Source organism: Euprymna scolopes, chromosome 41 (assembly GCF_053919585.1).
Source record: "Euprymna scolopes isolate OS-2025 chromosome 41, ASM5391958v1, whole genome shotgun sequence".
Classification (NCBI taxonomy): Eukaryota; Metazoa; Mollusca; class Cephalopoda; order Sepiida; family Sepiolidae; genus Euprymna; species Euprymna scolopes.
This window is the reverse complement of record NC_136522.1, coordinates 69,215,709-69,238,715: the sequence shown is the minus strand read 5'-3', so window position 1 is coordinate 69,238,715 and position 23,007 is coordinate 69,215,709. Positions and strand designations below refer to the sequence as shown.

At 32.9% G+C, this 23,007-nt stretch overlaps 1 protein-coding gene across 37 annotated transcripts in view; it reads right to left on the bottom strand.

Annotated features, from left to right (window-relative positions):
• LOC145266600 (splicing regulator ARVCF-like) overlaps positions 1–23,007 on the bottom strand; it is a 494,180-nt gene that overhangs the window by 106,732 nt on the left and 364,441 nt on the right. For all 37 annotated transcript variants that reach the window (XR_013864759.1, XR_013864755.1, XR_013864758.1 and 34 more), the window contains 7 exons: positions 21,716–21,836; positions 18,331–18,447; positions 16,098–16,255; positions 11,313–11,548; positions 8,756–8,837; positions 2,759–2,912; positions 798–948 (listed from right to left, as the gene is read on the bottom strand). Coding sequence is in view for 27 of the 37 variants with exons in the window: in XM_080122458.1 (XP_079978584.1) it covers positions 798–948; positions 2,759–2,912; positions 8,756–8,837; positions 11,313–11,548; positions 16,098–16,255; positions 18,331–18,447; positions 21,716–21,836 (1,019 nt within the window). In the remaining 10 variants the exon portion in view is untranslated. The remainder of the gene's footprint in view (positions 1–797; positions 949–2,758; positions 2,913–8,755; positions 8,838–11,312; positions 11,549–16,097; positions 16,256–18,330; positions 18,448–21,715; positions 21,837–23,007) is intronic.

Sequence of the window (23,007 nt, the reverse complement as noted above, 5' to 3'; positions counted from 1 at the left end):
GCCCGCAAGGTGGGGCCTCACCATCGGATATAGTTTTAGGTCATATCCAGGACCACAGATAGAATGGGGAGAAGGAGATAGAAGGATAGAACGAAGATAAAGAAGGGGAGATGAATGGAGAAGAGAGAGAGTGTAGGAGAAAGAGGAAGAGAGGGAGTGCCCGATAGAGGGAGAGAAGGAGAGCCCAATAAAGAGAGGGAGGGAAGGAGCGACCAATAAAGAGAGGGAGGGAAGGAGCGACCAATAAAGAGAGGGAGGGAAGGAGCGACCAATAAAGAGAGGGAGGGAAGGAGCGACCAATAAAGAGAGGGAGGGAAGGAGCAACCAATAAAGAGAGGGAGGGAAGGAGCAACCAATAAAGAGAGGGAGGGAAGGAGCGACCAATAAAGAGAGGGAGGGAAGGAGCGACCAATAAAGAAAGGGAAGGAAGGAGCGACCAATAAAGAAAGGGAAGGAAGGAGCGACCAATAAAGAACAAGAGGGAAGGAGCGCCCGATAGAGGGAGGAGTGATATTATACAACAGGGGGTGTAACCTCAAATGGCATAGCCTCATCTTTTTTCATCTGTGCGGTCTTTTCAATCACCCTCCCCCACCACGACCACCACCACTGAATGATGTGATTGCATGATTAAAGTTAAGAAAGGTACAAAAATTAAAAGTAACCAATTAAAAAAAAACCCAGAAAAACTATTGTTTTGTTTCTAAATGCAAAAAAAAAAAATTGGAGCTTTCGGTTAGGAAGAAGTACAGAGTAATTTGGTACGCATCTGGTACACTAGCACCTGGAGAACTTACCAACTAATTCTTTATTCCTCTGGTCTAAGGCGAGGTTTCTTAAGGCAGTAGCAGCAGCACAGACCACTTTGTCAGACTCAACGCCAAGCAGTTCAACAATTATGGCCAAACCTTTCTCTTTTCTAACAGCAGCACGGATGTCGATTCCAGGCTGCAAAGAAGGAGAGTTAAAAAAAAAAAATGATGCAATTTTAAAATGAAAATAAATATGTAAAAGAATAAAAAAATGCTTAAATAAAGGAAAAAAGAAAAAAATAAATACGACAAAAAATTTGGTTGTCTTTTACAAAAATTCTAGCAGAAATCTTTTGCTTGTTTTTGTTTCGCGGCATATCAACCCTTTTTTGGTTATGTCATGTTGAATCCAGTCATTTTGACAAAAGATTTTAAGCTTCAAGTTCTTTATAGTCTCAAATATTTATTCATGATGTTTGGTAAGAGAAAGAGAGAGAGAGTACAAGAAAGAGAGAGGGTCTGAGAAAGAGAGAGAGAGTCTGAGAAAGAGAGAGAGAGTCTGAGAAAGAGAGGGAAAGGGTATGAGAAAGAGGGTACAAGAATAAGAGGGAGAGGGAGGGAAGGTACAAAAGGATGAGAGAAAGTGTACACAACAGAGAGGTTGGTTGCTTTTGTTTTACGGCATATCAACCTTTTTCAGATTATTTAATGCAGAATCTAGTTATTTTGAGGAACGATCTTTAATGGGGGTATATTTGTTTCTTAAGTCGGATTCTATTTAACCCATAGTTGGGACCCTAACAGGTACTACCACTCCGGGTCAGAGTGGACCTGGGAGCAATGGCAATTAAAGGGTGGCTCCACACTCCCCAATGCCCGCAAAGTGGGGCCTCACCACTGGATATAGTTTTAGGTCATATCTAGGACCCACAGCAGAGAGGGTACGAGAAAGAGAAAGTACACAATAGAGAGAGAGAAGGTATGAGAAAGATAGAGGATAAGAGAGAAAGGATACGAGAATAGGGGGGAGAGAAAGAGAGTGGGAGGGTCATAGAAAGAAAGAGAGAAAGAGTCCAAGAAAAAGAGAGAGAGAGAGAGAGGTGCAGGCACTTTGTTAAATTTAACATTCCAATAAATGCATCGACGATGATACTTACGAGCTTTAAAAGGCGAACCATTAAAAGATACATCTGCCTTACTTTAAAAAAAAAAATGCTAGTCTTATTTTTGGTGTCTTTAAAAAAAACCCACCCAATATTTTTGCTGATGAGGAGACTTTGTTTCAAAAAACTAAATGATAAAATTATTGTCCAAGACTTATTGTCTATCTCAATAAAAACATTGTTTTCGAAACGATCGTACAATTTGTTGATTTTGTTTGTTCTTCCTTATGAAACAGATTTTTAATTTTAATTATAAATTATCAATTATTTTACTCAATAATATGAGAGAAGGAGAAAATTAAATGCAGTGGGTTGGTATGAAAGAAAAATCTGAAATTTACCCTGTGGAGTAATTCGGTGTTAGTCTTGGTGATTATTTTGAATTAAACCTAATTTAAAACAAACTATATTGCAGAAAAATCTTTTATAATGTACATATCCATTACAAAATGAAGACATCATCTTCCAAAAATCACGTAAATTGATTGAGTAGTTTTTTATATAGAAAAATCTGCAATTTTAATAGTAAATTCTATCCATTGCAAAACTGATTTTGATCTTGATAGTTCGAATTGAGTTGTCTCCCCTTTATTAATAAAGCATGACGGATCAAAACAATGTCACGTTTCGTCATAAAATTTGATTTTCATAGCTGAAAAAAAAAAAAATACTTGATCATAAAGTTTTTGTTTTAAAGATTTTTCTGCATTTTTGTTTTGACATTAGGTTCAATTCTAAATAAGTACCCTAGTCTCAAATATAAAATGACAAGCTATTGGTGAGAAGTGTGTGTGTGTGTGGGGGGGGGGGGTGATGAGCAGGGAATGAATTAAAGTCGGTTACCTGCCAATCGCAGGCAGCCAAATTCTGAATGGCTCCAACAGCAGCCTCTAAAGTCACTGGATTCGAACAATCTGCCAGTAAAGGGAGGTAAATATGAACGATATCCGGATGCCAAAGAATTTCCTGACCTTTTGGAGGAGTTGCACGGTGGGAACTGAAAATAGCAAAAAAAAAAAAAATAAATAAAAATAAAAAAATAAAAATGACATCAGAATTTTTTTCTAGCTAAATGAATTTCAATCCTTTAATATATATATATATATATATATATATATATATATATATATAATATAAAGCTGAATGTGTGTGTGTGTGTGTGTGTGTGTGTGTTTGGTCACGAATAGGCTCCTATATGGTTGAATATTATAGACAACTGATCACATATGATAGAAGATGTATCGAGACACAGGAATGGGTATGTTTGATCTGGCAGAACGGTGGTTCATTAAAATTGTGGGGTCAGCGTTCGCGCCTGGTCCACAAAGTATGTAAATAAAAAATTTGAAAATTAAAAAAAAAAAAAAAAAAAAAACGTTTACAAGTGTTTTTGACATAGATGTACATAAGAATACTTTGATAAGTATGTTTCAACTTAAATAGGGATGGTATAATAAAATTGTGGGGTCTGTGTTTGCGCCTGGCCTCTATAGAATGGAAATAGGCACAAACTTTAATAAAGACTTTTCATATCTATCTGCGAAAGTATACTTTGATAATTATGTTTCAGTTTGATGAAATATGGTATAATAAAATTATGGGGTGTTCGTTCACACCTGATCTCCATAGAATGGAAATATGTCTCAAAGTTTAACAAGGTTTTTTTTTTAATATAGATCCACAGAATATTGTGATAAGTGTGAACAGCTATGGTATAATAAATTATGGGGTTTATCTATTTTATTTTTACTTTCGTCATATTTTGCTTTGGTTTTGATACCCCCGAATTCGAAGCTATCTCTTTACAGCCCTTCCTTTTCATAAACTATCATACTTTCATAAATCAGAGTCCATTTTCTGTAGGCTGTTTTTGAACCCAGTCAACGACGGGTACTTTTGCTAGTGTATATATATATATATATATATATATATATATATATATACATACACACACAAACACATACACCACAGTTCAACTCAGCTTTGTTTGGGCTTTATGTACTGTTCATAACTTTATGTGCATATGTATATATAAATATTAAAAAGTTTGACTCATGTCCAAGGTACCTACATCTTAAATTTCAAGTGTTTGGACCCAAAATTGGCGGAGGAGTTTGGTAGAGTCTGCAAAGGTCAACTCTTTTAACTTTGACCTCTTGGCAGCCAAATTTTTGCACAAAAACTAATTAAAAAGCATGCTGCATGTCTGAATACCCTTTTTGTAAAATTTAAAATCTTTAGACCCAAAATTGGCTGAATAGTTTGCTACAGACCGCAAAGGTCAAATCTTTTAAACTTTGACCCTTTGGCAGCCAAATTTTCGGCCAAAAATCAATTAAAGAGGTTGCCCTATATCTGAATACACTTTATGTAAAATTTCAAATATTTAGACCAAAGATTGGTTGTGTAATTTGGTAGAGACCGCAGAGATCAAATTTTTTGAAAATTTGACTCCAATTTTGACCCCTTAACATTTATTGTTTTGGGCTCAAATCAAATTATAAAGTTTGATCCATGTCCAAGTAACCGACATCTAAAATTTCAAGTGTTTAGACCCAAAGTTGGCAGAGGAGTTTGGTAGAGTTTTCAAAGGTCAAATCATTGAACTTTGACCCCTTGACAGACAAATTTCTGTCCGAAAACCGCTTAAAGATTTTCCTAAATCTCAATACGCTTTATGTCAAATCTTGAGTCTATAGACTGAAAATCGACTGTAGTTTCGTAGAGAAATGTAGACACAGACAATTTCATATATATATATATATATATATATATATATATATATATACTAGCATGGTGCCCGGCATTGCCCGGGTGTTTGGAGGTGTACGTTGAGCAAAAAGAAAAAAGTGGTAGCAGGAAGGCAGGCTCGAACCCGTACCACGAAGGAGGAAAAGAATGGGGAAAAAACGTGACGTAGATTTAAATTAAGGCTAGACAATCGAAAAGACTTTGGACGATATCGGCAAAAAAAGCGACCCCTCCTGTAGAAAAGTTGAAGGTGAAGAAATTAATGTTTTTAGCCAATTTTTTGATATTTGTCGTCTGAAAGGTTCTCGACCCAAACTGATGAAAAAGCTTGCCCTATCACTGAATACCCTTTATGTAAAATTTCAAATGTTTAGACCAAAAATTGTCTGAGTAATTTGGTAGAGATCGCAGAGGTCAAATTTTTTAAAACTTTGACCCCTATTTTGACCTCTTAACATTTATTGTTTTGGGCTCAAATCAAGTTATTAAGTTAGATCCATGTCCAAGGAACCTATATCTAAAATTTCAAGTGTTTAGACCCAAAATTGTCGGAGGAGTATGGTAAAGTTCTCAAAGGTCAAATCGTTGAACTTTGACCCCTTAACAGCCAAATTTCTGGCCGATAACCGATCACATCGATTTTCCCAAATCTCGGTACCCTGTATATCAAATTTCGAGTCTGTAGACTAAAAATTGACAAAGTTATTGCGTAGGGAAATGTACACACACACACACACACACGTTCACTTTTATATATAGATAATACATGCAGATTTTGTACTTATTATTATAGAGACAATTCTCTATTGATTATTATTTTGAACCTAATATATGGTAGCTAGATCAAAACTAAAATTTTATATATATATATATATATATATATATGACTTGGATAACATCTGCTAGAATCGAAACCAAAACATCCAACTCTCAACCCTTATTCCTTAGCCTCTGAGCCATGGCCATATGTATATATATATATATATATATATATATATATATCTATAAAAGTGAAAATGTCTCTGTGTGTCTGTGTACATTTCCCTACATTTCAATTTTCAGTCTAGAGACTCAAGATTTGATATAAGGGGTATTGAGATTTGAGAAAATCTTAATCACTTTTCGGCCAGAAATTTGACTGTCAAGGAGTTAAGTTTAACGATTTGACCCTTGAAAACTCTATCAAACTAATCCTCCAATTTTGTATTTAAACACTTGAAATTTTAAAATGTAGGTTATTTGGACATGGATCAAACTTTATAATTTGATTTGATCCCAAAAATATAAATGTTAAGGGGTTTAAATTGTGGTCACAGTTAAAAAAAATTTGATTTCTGTGGTCTCTACCGAATTACTCGGCCAATTTTTGGTGTACACATTTGAAATTTTACATAAAGTTTATTTAGACATAGGGCAAGCTTTTTAATCGGATTGGGTCGAAAATTTGAGCTGCCAAGGGGTCAAAGTTAAAAAGATTTGACCTTTGTGGTGTCTAGCAAACTACTCAGCCAATTTTGGATCTAAACATTTGAAATTTATACATAACAGGTATTCAGACATATGGCAAGCATTTTAATAAGTTTTGGGGTGAAAATTTGGCTGCCAAAAGGTCAAAGTTGAATGAGTTGACCTTTGCAGACTCTACTAAATTCCTCTGCCAATTTTGGGTGTAAAGATTTGAAATGTTTAATGTAGGTAACTTGGACATGGGTAAAACTTTGTATTTTGATTTGAAACCAAAATAATAAATGTTAAGGGGTCAAAATTAGGGTCAAAGTTAAAAAAAAATTAGCCTCTGTGGTCTCTACGAAATTACTCAGACAAATTTTGGTCTAAACATTTGAAATCTTACATAAAATGTATTCACATGTAGGGCAAGTTATGAACAGTACATAGGACCCGAGCAAAGCCGGGCTGAACTGCTAATATGTATGTATATATATATATATATATATACACTCGGGGTTTTTTTTATATTCAAAAGTAATGGACTAATGAATTCAACGAGGTTGTTAGATAGTGCTCAATAAAAAGAGCTGATAATACTTGTTTATTGTTATATAAACATGCTCACATCCCGCTGCTACAAATAGCCACTTGTTTCAATCAAACAACAGATATCATCAGGCAGCGACTTGACTATTCAAAAGTTCAATGAATAATTATATAATTAAGATTATTCAGTAAACAAGTATATATATATATATATATATATATATTCACCTATCATCACGGTTTTTAAAAGATGCCTGATCATTAAAGACAAAATGCAAGAAAACAAGCGAAGTCCACAGTTATATAGATTATGGACTAATGCGTGTCTTTTTTTTGGGGGGGGGGGAGGTTATAAATCATAATTGTCATTTACTATTAAAAAAATTAAATTTTCATAAAAGTAACGAAATACTTTTCTTCAAACTTGAGTGGCTGTTTTTTTTTTTTTTTTTAAATTAACTGAGATTTATTTTATTTATTTATTTTTTTTTTTGCTATAAAAATGAAACTCGATTTTGTAAATTTTTAATAGCTGAATTAAATATTTCAAAAAAAGGTGTTTCAAAGCTTTAAAAGGGATTAGCTAACTGCTAGGCGCCTGAAACGCCCCTACGGGGAAAATGCCTATAAGACTGCCTAGACATTTGTTTTAGGCCACTGCATTTTATTTTTTTTAATGTTTAACTCATATTTTAAAAATATTTTCTCCAAATCTGTATTAAAAAAAAAAACAAACTTGTTTATTTTTTTACAAAAATTTTTATGGAAAAACAAAAAAATCATGCTAGTCTGTCAAACTTGTATCTTGTTGAATTTGGGGAATTGAGGGAAGCAGGACAGGACGACATTTAAACAAGAACAATGAAATAATCTGAAGGCAACAGATGCAACTGTCGCATTCAAGCAGACAGCAGATCAAACAGAGAAACATTAGACACTCTAGGATAGTGTCTAGTAGGTATTCAAGTTATTTCTCTCTCTCTCTCTCTCTCTATATATATATATATATATCACTTTTTCTAATTAAGCTAATGATGAAGGTTCTCATACTGGTTCTCTCTCCTTTTATTTTTCGGTCCCATTTTTTTTTTTTTACACAGTGATCACCACTTATCAAGGCCCGGAAGCCACTCAGGGATAAGGGTTATTGCAAGTACATTACGTTAGAGAGGAGATTTGCTGAAAGCAGTTCTGTTGAAGTTGCATGCAGATTCAAGAGTTCGACATAAAAAAATCAGCAAATTATATTTGTAGCAATGCTAGAATTTGACTGGAGACTAACTTCTCTTTGGGATAATGCATTGTTCGAAAAAAAAACAATTTTCATTATTTCAGCTGTTTTGAAGGCTTTTCAATCGGATTATATGCATCTTCACACTGGACTTATTTTGGACTCCATTCTCTCTAAAGAACTATTTTCACATTTCAGATCAACTTGAGAGGATTTTCATGCAAGATGAAATATTATGCGAGGTTTGTTTTTATATTTTTTTTTTTTTAGATATCCAACATTGTTTTCACTTCTCTTTTTTATTTGGCAATTTATAACTAGAATAAATTACGGTTTCACTTAATGTCTTAACTAGCAAATTCTAGCATTGCTACAAATATAATTTGCTGATTTCTTTATATCGAACTCTTGAATCTGCATGCTACTTCAACAGAACTGCTTATTTAAACCATAGGGCTAACATGGTCATGTTCTGTTAGCCATGACTGTTCAAAATTCCATACACATTCTCTGAGTTCCACAAGGTGGAGGTTACATCGACTGAAACGTTGCTCTCGTTCTGTTAACCATGACTGGGTATAAGTCCTAGGTAATTCACAATTGTATTTTAAGTGTTGTCCACACTGAGGATTGAACCTTCAAAAAGATTTCAGAGTTTGACAAGATACACCTAATGGTGGAGATCATGTTGACAGAAACGTTGTGAAAATGACACTCAAGATGAGAACTGTAGTCCGAAGAATACAAATAATACGGACTTATAAATCCTTATCTAAAAAATTCAGAAATGTAACATTTGTTTTTTTTTTTTGTTTTTTTTAATTTTTCTTATTTCAATCAAATTTAGAAAACTTGTTGTCTACCTTTGGTCAGGCCGAGCCTTTGATTCAATTTTCTGCGCATTTTTCTTTCGGGCCGTTCCACCAAAACAGCCTGTATTGTCACCTGGAGAAAAAAAATCAAATTTATTAAAAGAAAATTAAAAAAAAAAAAAAATTTTAATAGAAAAAAAATTTAAAAAATTAATAAATTTTTTTTTTTTTTAAATTAAAAAAATAAAAAATTAAAAAAAAAAAACAAAAAAAACATGCTCACATAGAGGGGAAAGATTTTCATGATAAAAACAAACAAGCTCAACTGGTAGGAATTATATATATTTGTTTGTGGATGCAACCCTAAACTTGATCCCCATGAAGAGAAAATGCAGAAAACCCTCTATAGCTTAATTGCCATATATATTTTCAATACTTACTACCTAGCTGTACTTACGTATCAAGCACTATTGAAGCAAATATTGAAAATAGATACATGAAATTTTATGTAGATACATAAAATTATGTGTGTCTGTGTGTGAAAATACAAAAGGAAAAACAAATTAAACACAGGAATAAATAATTAAAAACTAGAGCTTCACTAGTTTCATTTGGATCAATGGACATCTGAAAATTATTGTGTAATTTAGATGTTTATTATATAAATCTCACCTGTCTGTTTAAATTTATGTATGCATGCATGTCTGCCTAAAACTTTTGACAGAGGCGACAGATTTTCACGGACGACAAATATCGAAAAATTGGCTAAAAACATTATTTCCTTCACTCTCAACTGGGCACTTTTCTATAAGGTGGGTCGATTTTTTTGTTGATATTTTTGCAAATCATTCAAACCTTGCGCCAACGATGGCGCGTAAAAGACGTTATTTCGACCGCCCGTGATGTCACAATTGCGGTGGGCACATCGATAAGACCGTTTTTTTTTTTTTTTCACCTCCTCTTCCTCTGGCGCGTTACAGGTTTGAGCCTGCTTACTACTCAGCTCGAATCGAAACTGTAGCATTCAAAGCTGGTTACGTTACCACTGTATCAATGTGACACGGAGATAAACTGATTAAAAATAAACTAAGATGAATTTACAAAATGTATGATTTTTTTTTCAATTTTGATCCCTTTTCAACCCCTTAAACACAATTTTAAAAACAGTTAAAGACCCATAAAAGAACGTTCCCGAAAAAAATCCAATCATTTGAGGCCCCTAGCGTCACTCTGCAAATTTTATTTTTGGAAGAGATAGAGTTTGAAAATATAGAGTCAGACATACAGACAGACAGGCAGATAGCCGTTTATATATTAGAATTACAACAAAATTTATTGTTTGACAAAGGAGTACAAATTAAAGTTTTGTCCTTAATCCATGAATTTTCAATAAATGGCTTTTCTCATCGGAAGAAATGTTGTTAGCAAAATAGATGTGGGGTAATTATAAATTTTGCTTATCTCTAATATAAATCTCACCTGACTGTTTGTATGTATGTATGTCTGCCTAAAACTTTCGACAGAGGCGACGGATTTTCACAAGATTGGTATCATTTTGAAGCTCGCCCCTTTGGATGACAAATATCAACAAAATTGGCCAAAAACATTATTCCTTCACCCTCAACTGGGCACTTTTCTACGAGGAGAGGTCGCTTTTTTTGCTGATATTTTCAAAAGTCATCCCCTATTTTCGATTGTCTAGCCTGAATTTAAACATATGTCACTTCCGGTTTGGCGATGGGTGCAACAGCAAAGACGTCACGTTTTTTTTCACATTCTTTTCCTCCTTTGCAGTACAGGCTCAAGCCTGCCTGCCTACTACCACTTTTTTTTTTTTTTTTTTTTTTTGCACCCAGACTAGTTAGCCGATAAATTGAAAATTAAAATTGATTGCATAAAAAGGAAGAGTTACACAGAACTTTATTGAATCATCAGATCAAGAAAGACGAAAAGGAGAGGAAAGTGGAAAAATACCCTCTAAAGAGGGTATTTTTCCACTTTCCTCTCCTCATGCCATTTCGAAGCTAAATGCTTCTCATCAAAAGAGGAGAAAAGCCGACATCATAGTATACAAATAAAATCGGCTTGAAAACATTTAGGTTAGAGATGGGAAAAACAACAAAACATAAATGGGGGAAAAAAAAATGGGGACTATTGATTGAGATGAGGATAAAAATCGAAACGTTGTGGTAAGGGGAGAGGGTAAAAACGGGAAAAGGAAAGAAACAGGAAAGAAGGAGTAAGATAGAGAAGTATATATATGCATACTAACCCTAAGTTTAAGTGTCTCCAAGATCCCAGAATGTCCTATTTTGGGGCCATTCTAGCTTTTTAGGGCAGTTAATCAAAATAACTTTTATGGGAGATAAATTCTGTACATTTTTTATCAGGTGGGAGAGGATTTATGCTTAAAAATTAGTAAAAAAAAAAAAAATAAAAAAATAAAAATATAAAATTACTTCTTCTATCACCAACTCTAAGTCCGAGTGGTGAGATTTCCTAAAAACAAAAAAGAAACAAAAACAAAAAAACACAACCTTTCCTTAATCCTACCCTATCTCCAAGATACCAGAATGTCCTCTAAAAAAAAAAAAAAAAAAAAAATTACCTTTTTCCAAATTCTTTTGTTGCCTCTGCAAAGTCCTTTTCAAATAAAACTCTGGATCGTCCACTTCCTGAATCCGATAGGATAAGTTCCGAAGAATGCAGACACAATTCTCAACAGGTTTGTTATCAATGTCGCTTTGACCTATAGCCGTTTTTACCGCATGGATCAAGGATTCCACCAAACCATCGCATTCTCGTAATCGTTTGCGTGATTGGTAACCCGCAGAGCTTACGTTCCTAAAAAATAAATCCATTGAAAAAAATGTTAGGTCTCGCAACCTGTTATTTTGTTGTTCCATTTTACTTCAATCACAGTTGTTGGAAATCAAGAGTTAGCTCCCTTCCCACCGGCTAACCCTTGATCTCTACACGATACACGTAGATATTCGAATATTTCATTCAAGTTCTCCTTTACATCTCAAACACGGAGTTAGCGAAGAAGTTAAGAATATTAATTTTCCTCACTTGACCATTTAACTATGTTATAACTTTTTTTTTTGGTCCCTGAGAATTCATCTAGTCTGGTGGAGTATGCAGCTTCATGCTGTAATTCGAGGTAAAATCACTTGGAGAAGATGCCCCATTCATCCTAAAAGCAAGTGTGTGTGTATAGAATTCGAAGATTGGATTCGTTTTTGGATTGTGAAAACAAATATTTAGCACTTAAGAATTTATGGATACGAGATCGTATTTCTATATGTAAATAATAAACAATATTTCGATATATAAATAATATATCAATATATAAATAATATTTCGATATATAAATAATAAATAATATATAAATAATAAATAATATATCGATATATAAATAATAAATAATATTTCGATATATAAATAATAAATAATATTTCGATATATAAATAATAAATAATATTTCGATATATAAATAATATTTTGATATATAAATAAATAATATTTCTATATATAAATAAATAATATTTCGATATATAAATAATAAATAATATTTTGATACGTCCAAGGATGGAATACTGTTGCCAGGAGCTGCTAAAAACAGCCTATCCTGCCTTGACAGAGTACAAAATAGACTTCGTGGCTTAGTGGGGGAGGGATGCCCTTTTCTCTACCCTGCAACCTCTCTCCCACAAAAGATACGTTGCGAGCCTATCCTTGTTTTATCGTTATTTCCATGGCAGGTGCTCGTATGAACTCCAATCTCTGGTCCCCCCATGGCAATCTTTCATGAAAAACACCCGTCTAGCTGAATCCACTGTGAAAAATTTCCCCCACTCTTTATCTGTGCCTAAATCAAAACGTTGATTCCATGAACAAAGCTTCTTTCTTAGAACTGCACGCCTGTGGAACTCTGTTCCGTCTGCCTGCTTCCCACCGGACTACAACTTGGATGTCTTCAAGTCCAATGTAAACAAATTCCTGATGAACCACCCCCTTAAGTAAACACTTCATCAAATCCCCACATTAACGTAATGTACTTGCAATAACCCTTATCCCTGAGTGGCTTCCAGGCCTTGATAAGTGGTAATCACTATGCAAAAAAAAAAAAATAAAAAAATAAAAAAAAATGGAAATATATAAATGATAAATAATATTTCAATAGATAAATAATATTTCGATATATAAATAAATAATATTTCGATATATAAATAATAAATATTTTGATATATAAATAATATTTCGATATATAGATAGTTTGATATATAAATAATAGATAATATTTTGATGTATAAATAATGAATAATATTTCGATATATAAATAATAATGGTTAGTAAAGTAGTTGAGAACATAATTTTCCTTTCTCCAATTGACCATTTAATCAAATGTTATAACATATCTTTTCTGTTGTCTCTTGGTCTTACTAGATTCCAGGACAAGAATTTATCTAGTCTGGTGGAGTATCAAGTTTCGTTCTGTTATCTCAAGTGACTTGGAGAAAAAAAAAACTAATATGGATTAGCCATACATGTGAGATCTTATTTGGGCCATGAATACTACGTGATTTTGAAAAATTAGTCAGGGTTTACTTGTATGGAAAAGCATCCTCATGTCAGGTTGTCCTAACAAACCCGTGTACAGAGAAACCTTGGACACTGGAGGATAGTGTCCAGTAGGCATTTAAGTTCTCTCCCAACACGTTCAGGACTGCAGAACAAAATGTGAAAGGAGATTGCCGGTACATCTCTGAGCAAACACTGACGTGATTATGCAGAAGGTCTAATGTGAAAATATACTGTCGCAGGTTTGGTCTGTTTAGCCGCAGGACAGGACGACATTTAAACAAGAACAATGAAATAATCTGAAGGCAACAGATGCAACTGTTGCATTCCAGCAGACAGCAGATCAAACAGAGAAACATTAGACACTCTAGGATAGTGTCTAGTAGGTATTCAAGTTATTTCTCTCTCTCTCTCTCTCTATATATATATATATATATCACTTTTTCTAATTAAGCTAATGATGAAGATTCTCATACTGGTTCTCTCTCCTTTTATTTTTCGGTCACATTTGACTGGAGACTAACTTCTCTTTGGGATAATGCATTGTTCGGAAAAAAACAATTTTCATTATTTCAGCTGTTTTGAAGGCTTTTCAATCGGATTATATGCATCTTCACACTGGACTTATTTTGGAATCCATTCTCTCTAAAGAACTATTTTCACATTTCAGATCAACTTGAGAGGATTTTCATGCAAGATGAAATATTATGCGAGGTATGTTTTTATATATATATATATATATATATTTTTTTTTTTTTTTTTTTAGATATCCAACATTTTTTTCACTTCTCTTTTTTATTTGGCAATTTATAACTAGAATAAATTACGGTTTCACTTAATGCCTTAACTAGTAAATTCTAGCATTGCTACAAATATAATTTGCTGATTTCTTTATGTCCTCTGATGAGAAGAATAACAAGAATAGCATTCTTTGAAACTCCGTGGAATAAAGACTTTGTAAATTGTTTTTTGGAGTATTCAGTCGAACAATAAATATTGATTGTAAAGTTCAACTTATAATTTTAATTTTCTTTCTCTTGCAATTATTGCAAGATAGATAGATATATATATGAAATTCATTTATATAAATATTTATTTAAAAACTATACATACATATTCCAAAGACAAACCAGCAGTTTGTTCTTATACAATGAAACCGCTGGTTTTTAATTTTATGTATCAGGTTGACAATAAAGTTCTTGCGGTTTTTTACTTTTAAATCCAGATGAGCATATTTCGGTTCAAACAAAAATTTGTTGATCGAAACATCTTAGTTGTAACAAAAGCTCATACATAGAAATTGACGGGAGAGAGTCCTTTTATTTTATATATATATATATATAAAAAGTGGCCTTCGGGCCTTGATAAGTGGTGACTCCCAAGTAAAAAAAAAAAACATTAATAATAATAAATAATAACGGTAATTCATAATGAAACCACCAAGTATAAGCAGCCTCTACTAGACTCTACTAACAAAACACCTAAAAAGAAATACAACATAAACCTGGGGTTTCCAAACTACAGCCCACGGACCAGATCTCACCTGCTAAAATCATTACTTGTTCAAAAAATTATTAAAGAAATAAGGTTTTGAAGAACCAGTTTCATCTTGAAGTTATACATTTGGATTTTACCGTCACTGGATTTTTTATCTTCCACCAGACTATCCATTCATGTGTAATCACCTTTTTCTTTACCATATTCCCTCTGCTTCACTTTTTTTGTTTTCAAGTAAGATCTTTGACTTACTTATTATTTCATCAAATACTTTTGCATGCAAAATCCGATCCCGCATTTTGCTAATTCCTACCCTCTGATGAGAAGGAACGTATTTCTTCGAAACTCCGCGGATTAAGGACTATCCACTTATCTAGTGTTTCCTTTTCAGATTAAATATGTTTTTAACTCATTTCAAAGTGTTTTTTTAACATATTTTATTAACTGTTTGGTCGTATATATATATACACACATACACACTAGATTAAAGGTATTCAAAAGTGATAACTAATGAATTTAACGAGGTTATTAAGACTGCTCAATAAAAGATATTTTTATTAATATAAACAAATTTACATGGTCGCGACACTGGACATAAGCAATCCCTGGAAGACCAAGCTGTAACGAGGTACAAATAGCAGCCATAAAGGGAACAGCATTTATTCTTAAAAGAGCCCTCAGATATAAATTTAAATCATAACGGAATCAAGTGTTAGCTCCAGGAGGGATTAACCCCTTTGATATCTTAAAACTTACTGAAGTAAAAAAAAAAAAAAGCGATGTTTCAGACAAATGGTTGGTTAAAACAAGTCGTCGTCATCAGGTGACTTAATAATAAATGGTTGCTTTCCACAGAAGAAACCAGTTCTCAAACCTATAGTGGATGACATATATGTCATCCACTGACAGACTGTTCTGCTCCTCAGTGCAGCTCCTTTAACTAGGGGTGGAACCTACAACCAACTGGCTGATAGCCAGCAGTTCTATCCTCTGGGCCACGTGATCAATGCCCATAAACGATATCATCAAATGTCTACATAAACAGTTGACCATTGCTTTTACAGTGCTCAATTTGTTTGTTTATTTACAAAGAAAGAGCTTTGCATTATGCTAAACAGGCAGTGGGTGAAATCATGCTCTACCCAAGAAGGGCAGAGGGGGTTAAATAGTCATTCACAGACAGACTGTTTCACTGTATCACAGCTCTTCAGTCTCAAGTTTCTTTATTTAAAAAAATACAGTTTCTCCAAACTCTCTTTCCTGTCACATTAAAAATTAAAAAAAAACATACGAAACAGGTTCAAATACTCACCTGAGAACTCCACTTGCATTTCTAAATACCGTAGTCCATTGTTCTCCTGGGGGTGCCTGAGGCTGAGCTGTTCCTTGCCGACCCCAGCCAGAATGGGGTATCATGACGACCATCACCAAGACTGTCAAGCAATCATCAATGATGGCCTTTTTCAATTCCTTAAAAAAGAAAAAAAAAAGAAAAATATATATATATAAAAAAAAAAATGGCTGTATAATCAATAAATGACTAAATGAACAAAAGCCTTCCTTCTTTATGTTGAAACATTTTATGGTTTATGATATAAAATAAATATATGGTTTATGATATAAAATAAACATATGGTTTATGATATAAAATAAACATATGGTTTATGATATAAAATAAACATATGGTTTATGATATAAAATAAACATATGGTTTATGATATAAAATAAACATATGGTTTATGATATAAAATAAATATATGGTTTATGATATAAAATAAATATATGGTTTATGATATAAAATAAATATATGGTTTATGATATAAAATAAATATATGGTTTATGATATAAAATAAATATATGGTTTATGATATAAAATAAATATATGGTTTATGATATAAAATAAATATATGGTTTATGATATATAATAAATATAGTCTAGATCAGTGGTTTCCAAGGTTTCCTAATGTTTTGAGCAAAATACAGACATCACATCAAAAAACACCAAATTGAAAATTTTTAAATCTATAATATTTATTTTATTTTTATAAAGAAAATCATTTTTAAGCGGATCAGAGTTTTTTTTTTTTTTTAATGTCCACTTCTCCTATTCTTGGATTCCTAAGATCTTGCAAAAATTTTAATTATTTATATTGTTGTGTCTTTTGTTTGTTGAGTCCAGTGTAATGTGAACAAACATCTTGCTACTCATCTCCCTTCATAATGCCCCTGCAAATTATGTCCCCGATAGTAGCCCCATACTTCAAAGTGGCACTGTGCCTTGTTTGGAGTGTAAATTGATAAAAAAAAAAAGGTTAAGCTTTTTGAGTCAGTTATCATAGGGCAGATACATACACCAAAAATCACGTAAGTAGATCTTATTTTTATAAAGAAAATCATTTTTAAGAGGATTTGAGGTTTTTTTTTCAGTTTTTTTTTTTTTTAAATGTCCACCTCCACCATGTTAAGATTTGGATACCTAAAATCTTGCAAAAATTTTAATTATTTATACAGTCTTGCCTTTTGTGTCTTTTGGTTGCGGAGTCCAGTTGAGGTTACTGATGCTGTTAACCAAAGTAACTTTGTGTTTGCGCTGTTATTTATGCACAGTTCCACTTATTAATTAGCTATGACAACTTCAGCTATGGCTTTGCTATCGAGCATTTCTGAGTGACTTTTACTTATTACTTATACAAATTTTGATTGGTTAATTAGTTTGGTTTTGCTTTATGGTGTAGTTTGGTTTTGCTTTATGGTGTATCAACCATTTTCGGGTTGATTGATCAAGTATTTTTATTTTTATAAAAAAAAAAAAATCATTTGCCAGCAATTAATAGGAATTCGTAGGTATTACAACATAAATTTCACAAGTTTGAATTATTGAGTTATCTCCGTTTGGTTTTTTTTTTTTAGATTGTTTTCAAAATGGCGGATAAGCCAGCCGCTCTCCTTTTACTCATAAAACTTGATTTTCTTATTTAAAAATAAAATTACTTGATCAATTTATGTGATTTTTGGAATATGATATTTGTTTTGTCATCATACAGATTTTTCTTTATTTTTGTTTAATATAGGTGGAGTTCAAGACAATAAAACATTTGTCATATCAAGGGAGATCACTCCATCGATTTTTTTTTTTTTGATTTATGAATTCAAAATTTTTTTTTTTAACTCTAACGATATTGTATTTTCAGTGTTTTTCTTTGCTTCTTGCAATGGAAAATTGTTTCCCCTTAACAATAAAACAATGTTTTTTTTAAATTTCATTTTAAAACAAAAAAATTCTTTTTAAATGTTGAACCACAAAAAAAAAAAAAAAAAAAACTTTGCTAAAACCAATTGCCAAAAAAAAAAGGAAAAAAAAGAAAAAAAATCCAAAAAATAACCTAAAATAAAAAAAAATTAAAAAATGCAGAAAATCTTTAAAATCAATTTTTGAAAGTTTGTTAAAAGTTGCCACTTTAAAGTAAAAAATGGCCATATTTTTTAAATAGGAAAACAGATTTTTTTTTTTGCAAAATTAAGAGAAGAGAAAAAAGATTTCTTACTTCACAAGAAGATAAATTCCATAAAACACCCGTGACCAATTCTTTAACTTCTTCATCCTGAGATTTCCGAAGAAGTCGTGTCAAAGCTGGAATGCCTGATGCATTTTTTATCGCTTTCTGAAAAGAAAGAAAAAAATTTAAAAAAATCAGAAAAAAAAAAAAAGAAAAAGCAGGAAGGCTATTTTATTTTAACAATCTATATACAAAAGTGAAAATGTATGTGTGTGTGTGTGTCTGTGTGCATTTCCCTACCAAATAACTGTCAATTTTCGGTCTAGAGACTCGAGATTTGACATAAAGAGTATCGAAATTTGGGAAAATCTTTTTAAGCAGTTTTTGGACAGAAATTTGGCTGTCAAGGGGTCAAAGTTCAATGATTTGACCTTTGAAAACTCTACCAAACTCCTCCGCCAATTTTGGGTCTGAGCACTTTAAATTTTAAATGTAGATTACTTGGACATGGATCAAACTTTTTAATTCGATTTGAGCCACAAAAAATAAATGTTATGGGGTCAAAATTGGGGTCAAAGTTAAAAAAAAAAAATTGACTTTTGCAGTCTCTACGAAACTACTCCGACAAATTTTGGTCTAAACATTTGAAATCTTACATAAAGTGAATTCACGTGTAGGGCAAGTTATGAACAGTACATAGGGCCCAAGCAAAGCTGGGCTGAACTTCTAGTTTTAAAAATATTTACGATTAAAAATCAGTTTCACATATTTTTTTATTTTTCTAAATTTTTCAGAACATTAGATAAAACACATTTTTAGATTTCACACATACACACACAAAACACACACACAGGTTGCAATTCTTTTCATCTTGCTACAATATCTCCAGTTAACACAGCCAATCAGAAGGCAAATATGCACACACATAGAAGAAATGGAACCAAAAAAATGATATGCTGTAAAACAAAACAATCAAATAAATAAATATTTGATGAGATGAACTTAACTAAACTTAAAGCATATTAAATAACTCAAAATAGTTGATATGACATAAAACAAAAACAAACAAAAATCTCTCGACTCGAATCTTTCTCTCAACTGACATAACACTTTCTTCTTTGCGTGAATTCCCCACCCTCCTGCAGCATGCCTCTCTCTGTTTCGATGTCTGCTGTTGATTATTACTGAACTGACTTGAAGTGCTTTTTTTTTTTTTGACAATTTTGTTTGCTTCTCATTCAAGAACTTTAAACATTCTCTTTCTTCTTTTCTTTTCATTTCTGTCATAGTATTTTGGCATCAGATTCTTCAGGTGTGAGTCAGGCTTTCCAACTGACTACAATATGTTCATCTTCAAGTCCAACATAAACAAATTCTTGATGAGCCGTTCCCCTTAAGTAATCCAATCTACCAAATTTTCACTACTAACGATTACTATGATATTGTCCCATTGACTACCGTACACTACCGTACACTCTTTAACACTTATCCTTAAGTGGCCTCCGGGCCTTGATAAGCAGTGACTCCTTTGTATAAAAAAAAAATGGCTTTAATTGCTCCCCTGTTTCTTTCTTGGCTCCATCAAGAATCAAATCGCTCTCTTCACTTCACAAGCAAGTCAGCTTTCACAGGAACTCTAGTTGGGGACCCACCGCAGGTGCACTGGGAGGATACTTTTAGGTGTAAGTAACTTTCTAGCATGGTAGAGAGAGCCCACCTTCTTCGAAGTAGCCTTGCCAATGCTCTCAATGTATCTGTTCCAATTCATGTTCTCTGTGAAATTGGCACAAATTTTTCCAATACTGATACATAAAAAAAGTAACAATTTTTCAAATTCTCAATTCCGAATAATCATCCCAACACTAATATCCATATTATATATATATACATACATATATATATATATATATATATATATATATATTGTATTATTATTTTATGTATCTATTTTCAGTATTTACTTCAACAGTGCTCGTTAGGTAAGTTGTAGAGCTTGGTAGTAAGGCTTGAAAACACACAAGGTGTCTTCAATAAGTTTTCAGACTTGTTTTGTACAAGCATTTAAAATTTTTATATATGCATTTGAAATTGTTGTCGACTCTTGAAAATTCAGTATCTTATTGCTATACATCTTATGAGATGACTGACTAATTTTCATGATTTCACGTTCTACAGCAGGAATTGGAATACACCCTACTAAAGCCCGATTGTCACAACTGGTGAATTTCAAAAATGCAATCTGGACGTGAGAACACTTTAGAAGAACGATATGCAATAAAATTCTGTTTTAAACTTGGAAAAGTGTCTGAGAAACGTATGGAATGCTTCAGACTGCTTTTGGACCATCTTGCATGAATCAAGTTTTTGAATGGCATAAGAGATTCAAGGAAGGCAGGGAATCTGAGGGATGAGGAGGTGTGGGAGGTGTAAAAAAAAGTCAGAACACCAGAGTTGATTGGCCAAATAAAGGATTTCATGGATCGTCGTGTGTTTATAGAGATAAGTGCACAGTTTGATGTCAGTGTGGGTACTGTACACACAATTATTCAAAAGGAACTGAAAATGCGGAAAATTTGCACAAATGCAACAGTCCATAACTTTATCCTTGTCACAAACTTCAAAACAGTTCCTCACCCTCCCTATTGTCCAGACATTGCTCCTTGTGACTTTTGGTTATTCCCTAAGCTTAAGGCAAACCTTAGATAATGTTATTATGAGACAATAGAGTAGATGAAAGCGGCTTGTGACGAGAGTCATGGACATGCTCACACAAAAGGACTTCCATCGGGACCTTCCAGAAGTTGTTGGAACAGTACACCAAGTGCATTGCAGCTGGAGGAGATTACTTCAAAGGGGACTAGAGTTTCATATGTGTACTATCAATAACAGTGCATATACGAAAAAAAGTCTGGAAACTTTTTGAAGGCACCTTATACATGGCCATCAAGCTTCACAGAATTGGGCGTGTTTTATCTTTGTGAGGATTTGTCAGGTTATAATTGAATGATGGAAACTCACTAAACAACTCATCAGAGACAGACTTTTTTTTTTTCCCATTCAACGAAACACGTGTAAGACATACCATGTTAACAATAAAACACTATTAGTATGAAATAAATACATCTTTGGAATATTTACTAGCGATATCTATATGTAATAGATTTAATTTTTATTATTTTTTTTTTTAACTTTAAATCCTCAATTTTTCAGAAAAATAAACAAATGTCCATGCTGCAAAGTCGAACATTCAACATAACAATCACGAGGATTACATCACAGATGACATACATTACATGGACATTAAAACGTTTATTTTTTTATGTAAAATAAATAAATAAATAAAAGTAATTCTGATGATGGAATTTTATTCTGAAAAATTTAAGATTGAATGATTGTTGCAGTGTGACATCGCAGTGATAAGCAAGAATCATACCTTGTTATCATCGTTGTTACGTCCATATGATAAATTTTTGAGAGCTCCACAAGCGTTCTTGTGAACTTCTGGAATTTCATGATTCAGCAACGCCACTAATGGGGGAATGCCTCCAAGGGCCCTAGCGAAAGAAAAAAAGAACATCAAGACATTAAGCATAAAATTGGAAAAAAAAAAAAAAAAAAAAATTGAAAATGAAAAAAATATATAAAGCTTTCATATAGAATTGCATCTTCCAACAACCCAGAAAAAAATGGATGACACTTTGTTATTTGATTCCTAAAGGTGAACAATAAAATACCTGTCTTGGAATGGAGGAGTTTCAGAAAGACTTAGACATCTATGCTACATAATCCTGTGTTTTTTGTCTTAATGAAAAATTAGCAATGATTAGGTTCCCAAAAGAGATAAATTATTCAATAATAGAGATGAAGTCAAGATTAGTTGCAGACATTTCAACCAATTTACCTCAAATAATTCAATTCAATTTATTTGGCACAGATTAAAACATTGCATGGTATGTCACCATTAAGAAGGGTACGTGAAGAGAGAGAGAGAGAGAGAGAAAGAGAGAGAGAAATAAGGAAAGCAAACAAAAAGGGAAGGAGGAATGCTGCAAATTTAGTCGATTGGAAATACAGTTGACCAGCAGCTGTCCAATTTAGTCTTCATCCATTATTGGTTCGGTGACAACCTCAAGCGGCTGTCTATTACCGGGAGCCGATATGCAGATGGAAAATGTGCCTGTTTGTCAGTTTAGCCGAAATCTCCGATGAAACAGCTTCAGGTGTCTCAGTCCACGTTCGGGTGCCAGAGTGAAGAGAAGACCCCGAGGGAGGTTGTAATGGCCATGAAGGTGGTTATAGGTCAAAATTAGGTTACCCCTCAGCCATCGCAGACAGATATCGTAAGAAAGGACCTGAAAAACTCGCCCCGACCAGGTTGCCAGTCACTGCACTCCCTCTCCAGCCTTGCCAAGTTAATATAATTAATAGCTTTGACTTTAGACAAATACTAAATCTTCATTATTGTGATTTTTATCCTACCCCAACCCATGACATTTCAACCATGTCAAATGCAGAGGAATTCAAGTCATTTTTTTTATGTGTTTATTACTTGAATCTATTACATATATATATATATATATATATGTATATATATTTTTTTTTTTTAATTCTTTGAGATGAGGTATCATAATTTGTCTATTCATTTTTTTTTTTTTTGCGGACCGTTATCCTCATCTTCATAGCTGTTGTTTCACTATGTAACGCACTAGATAGAGGCGTTGAGTC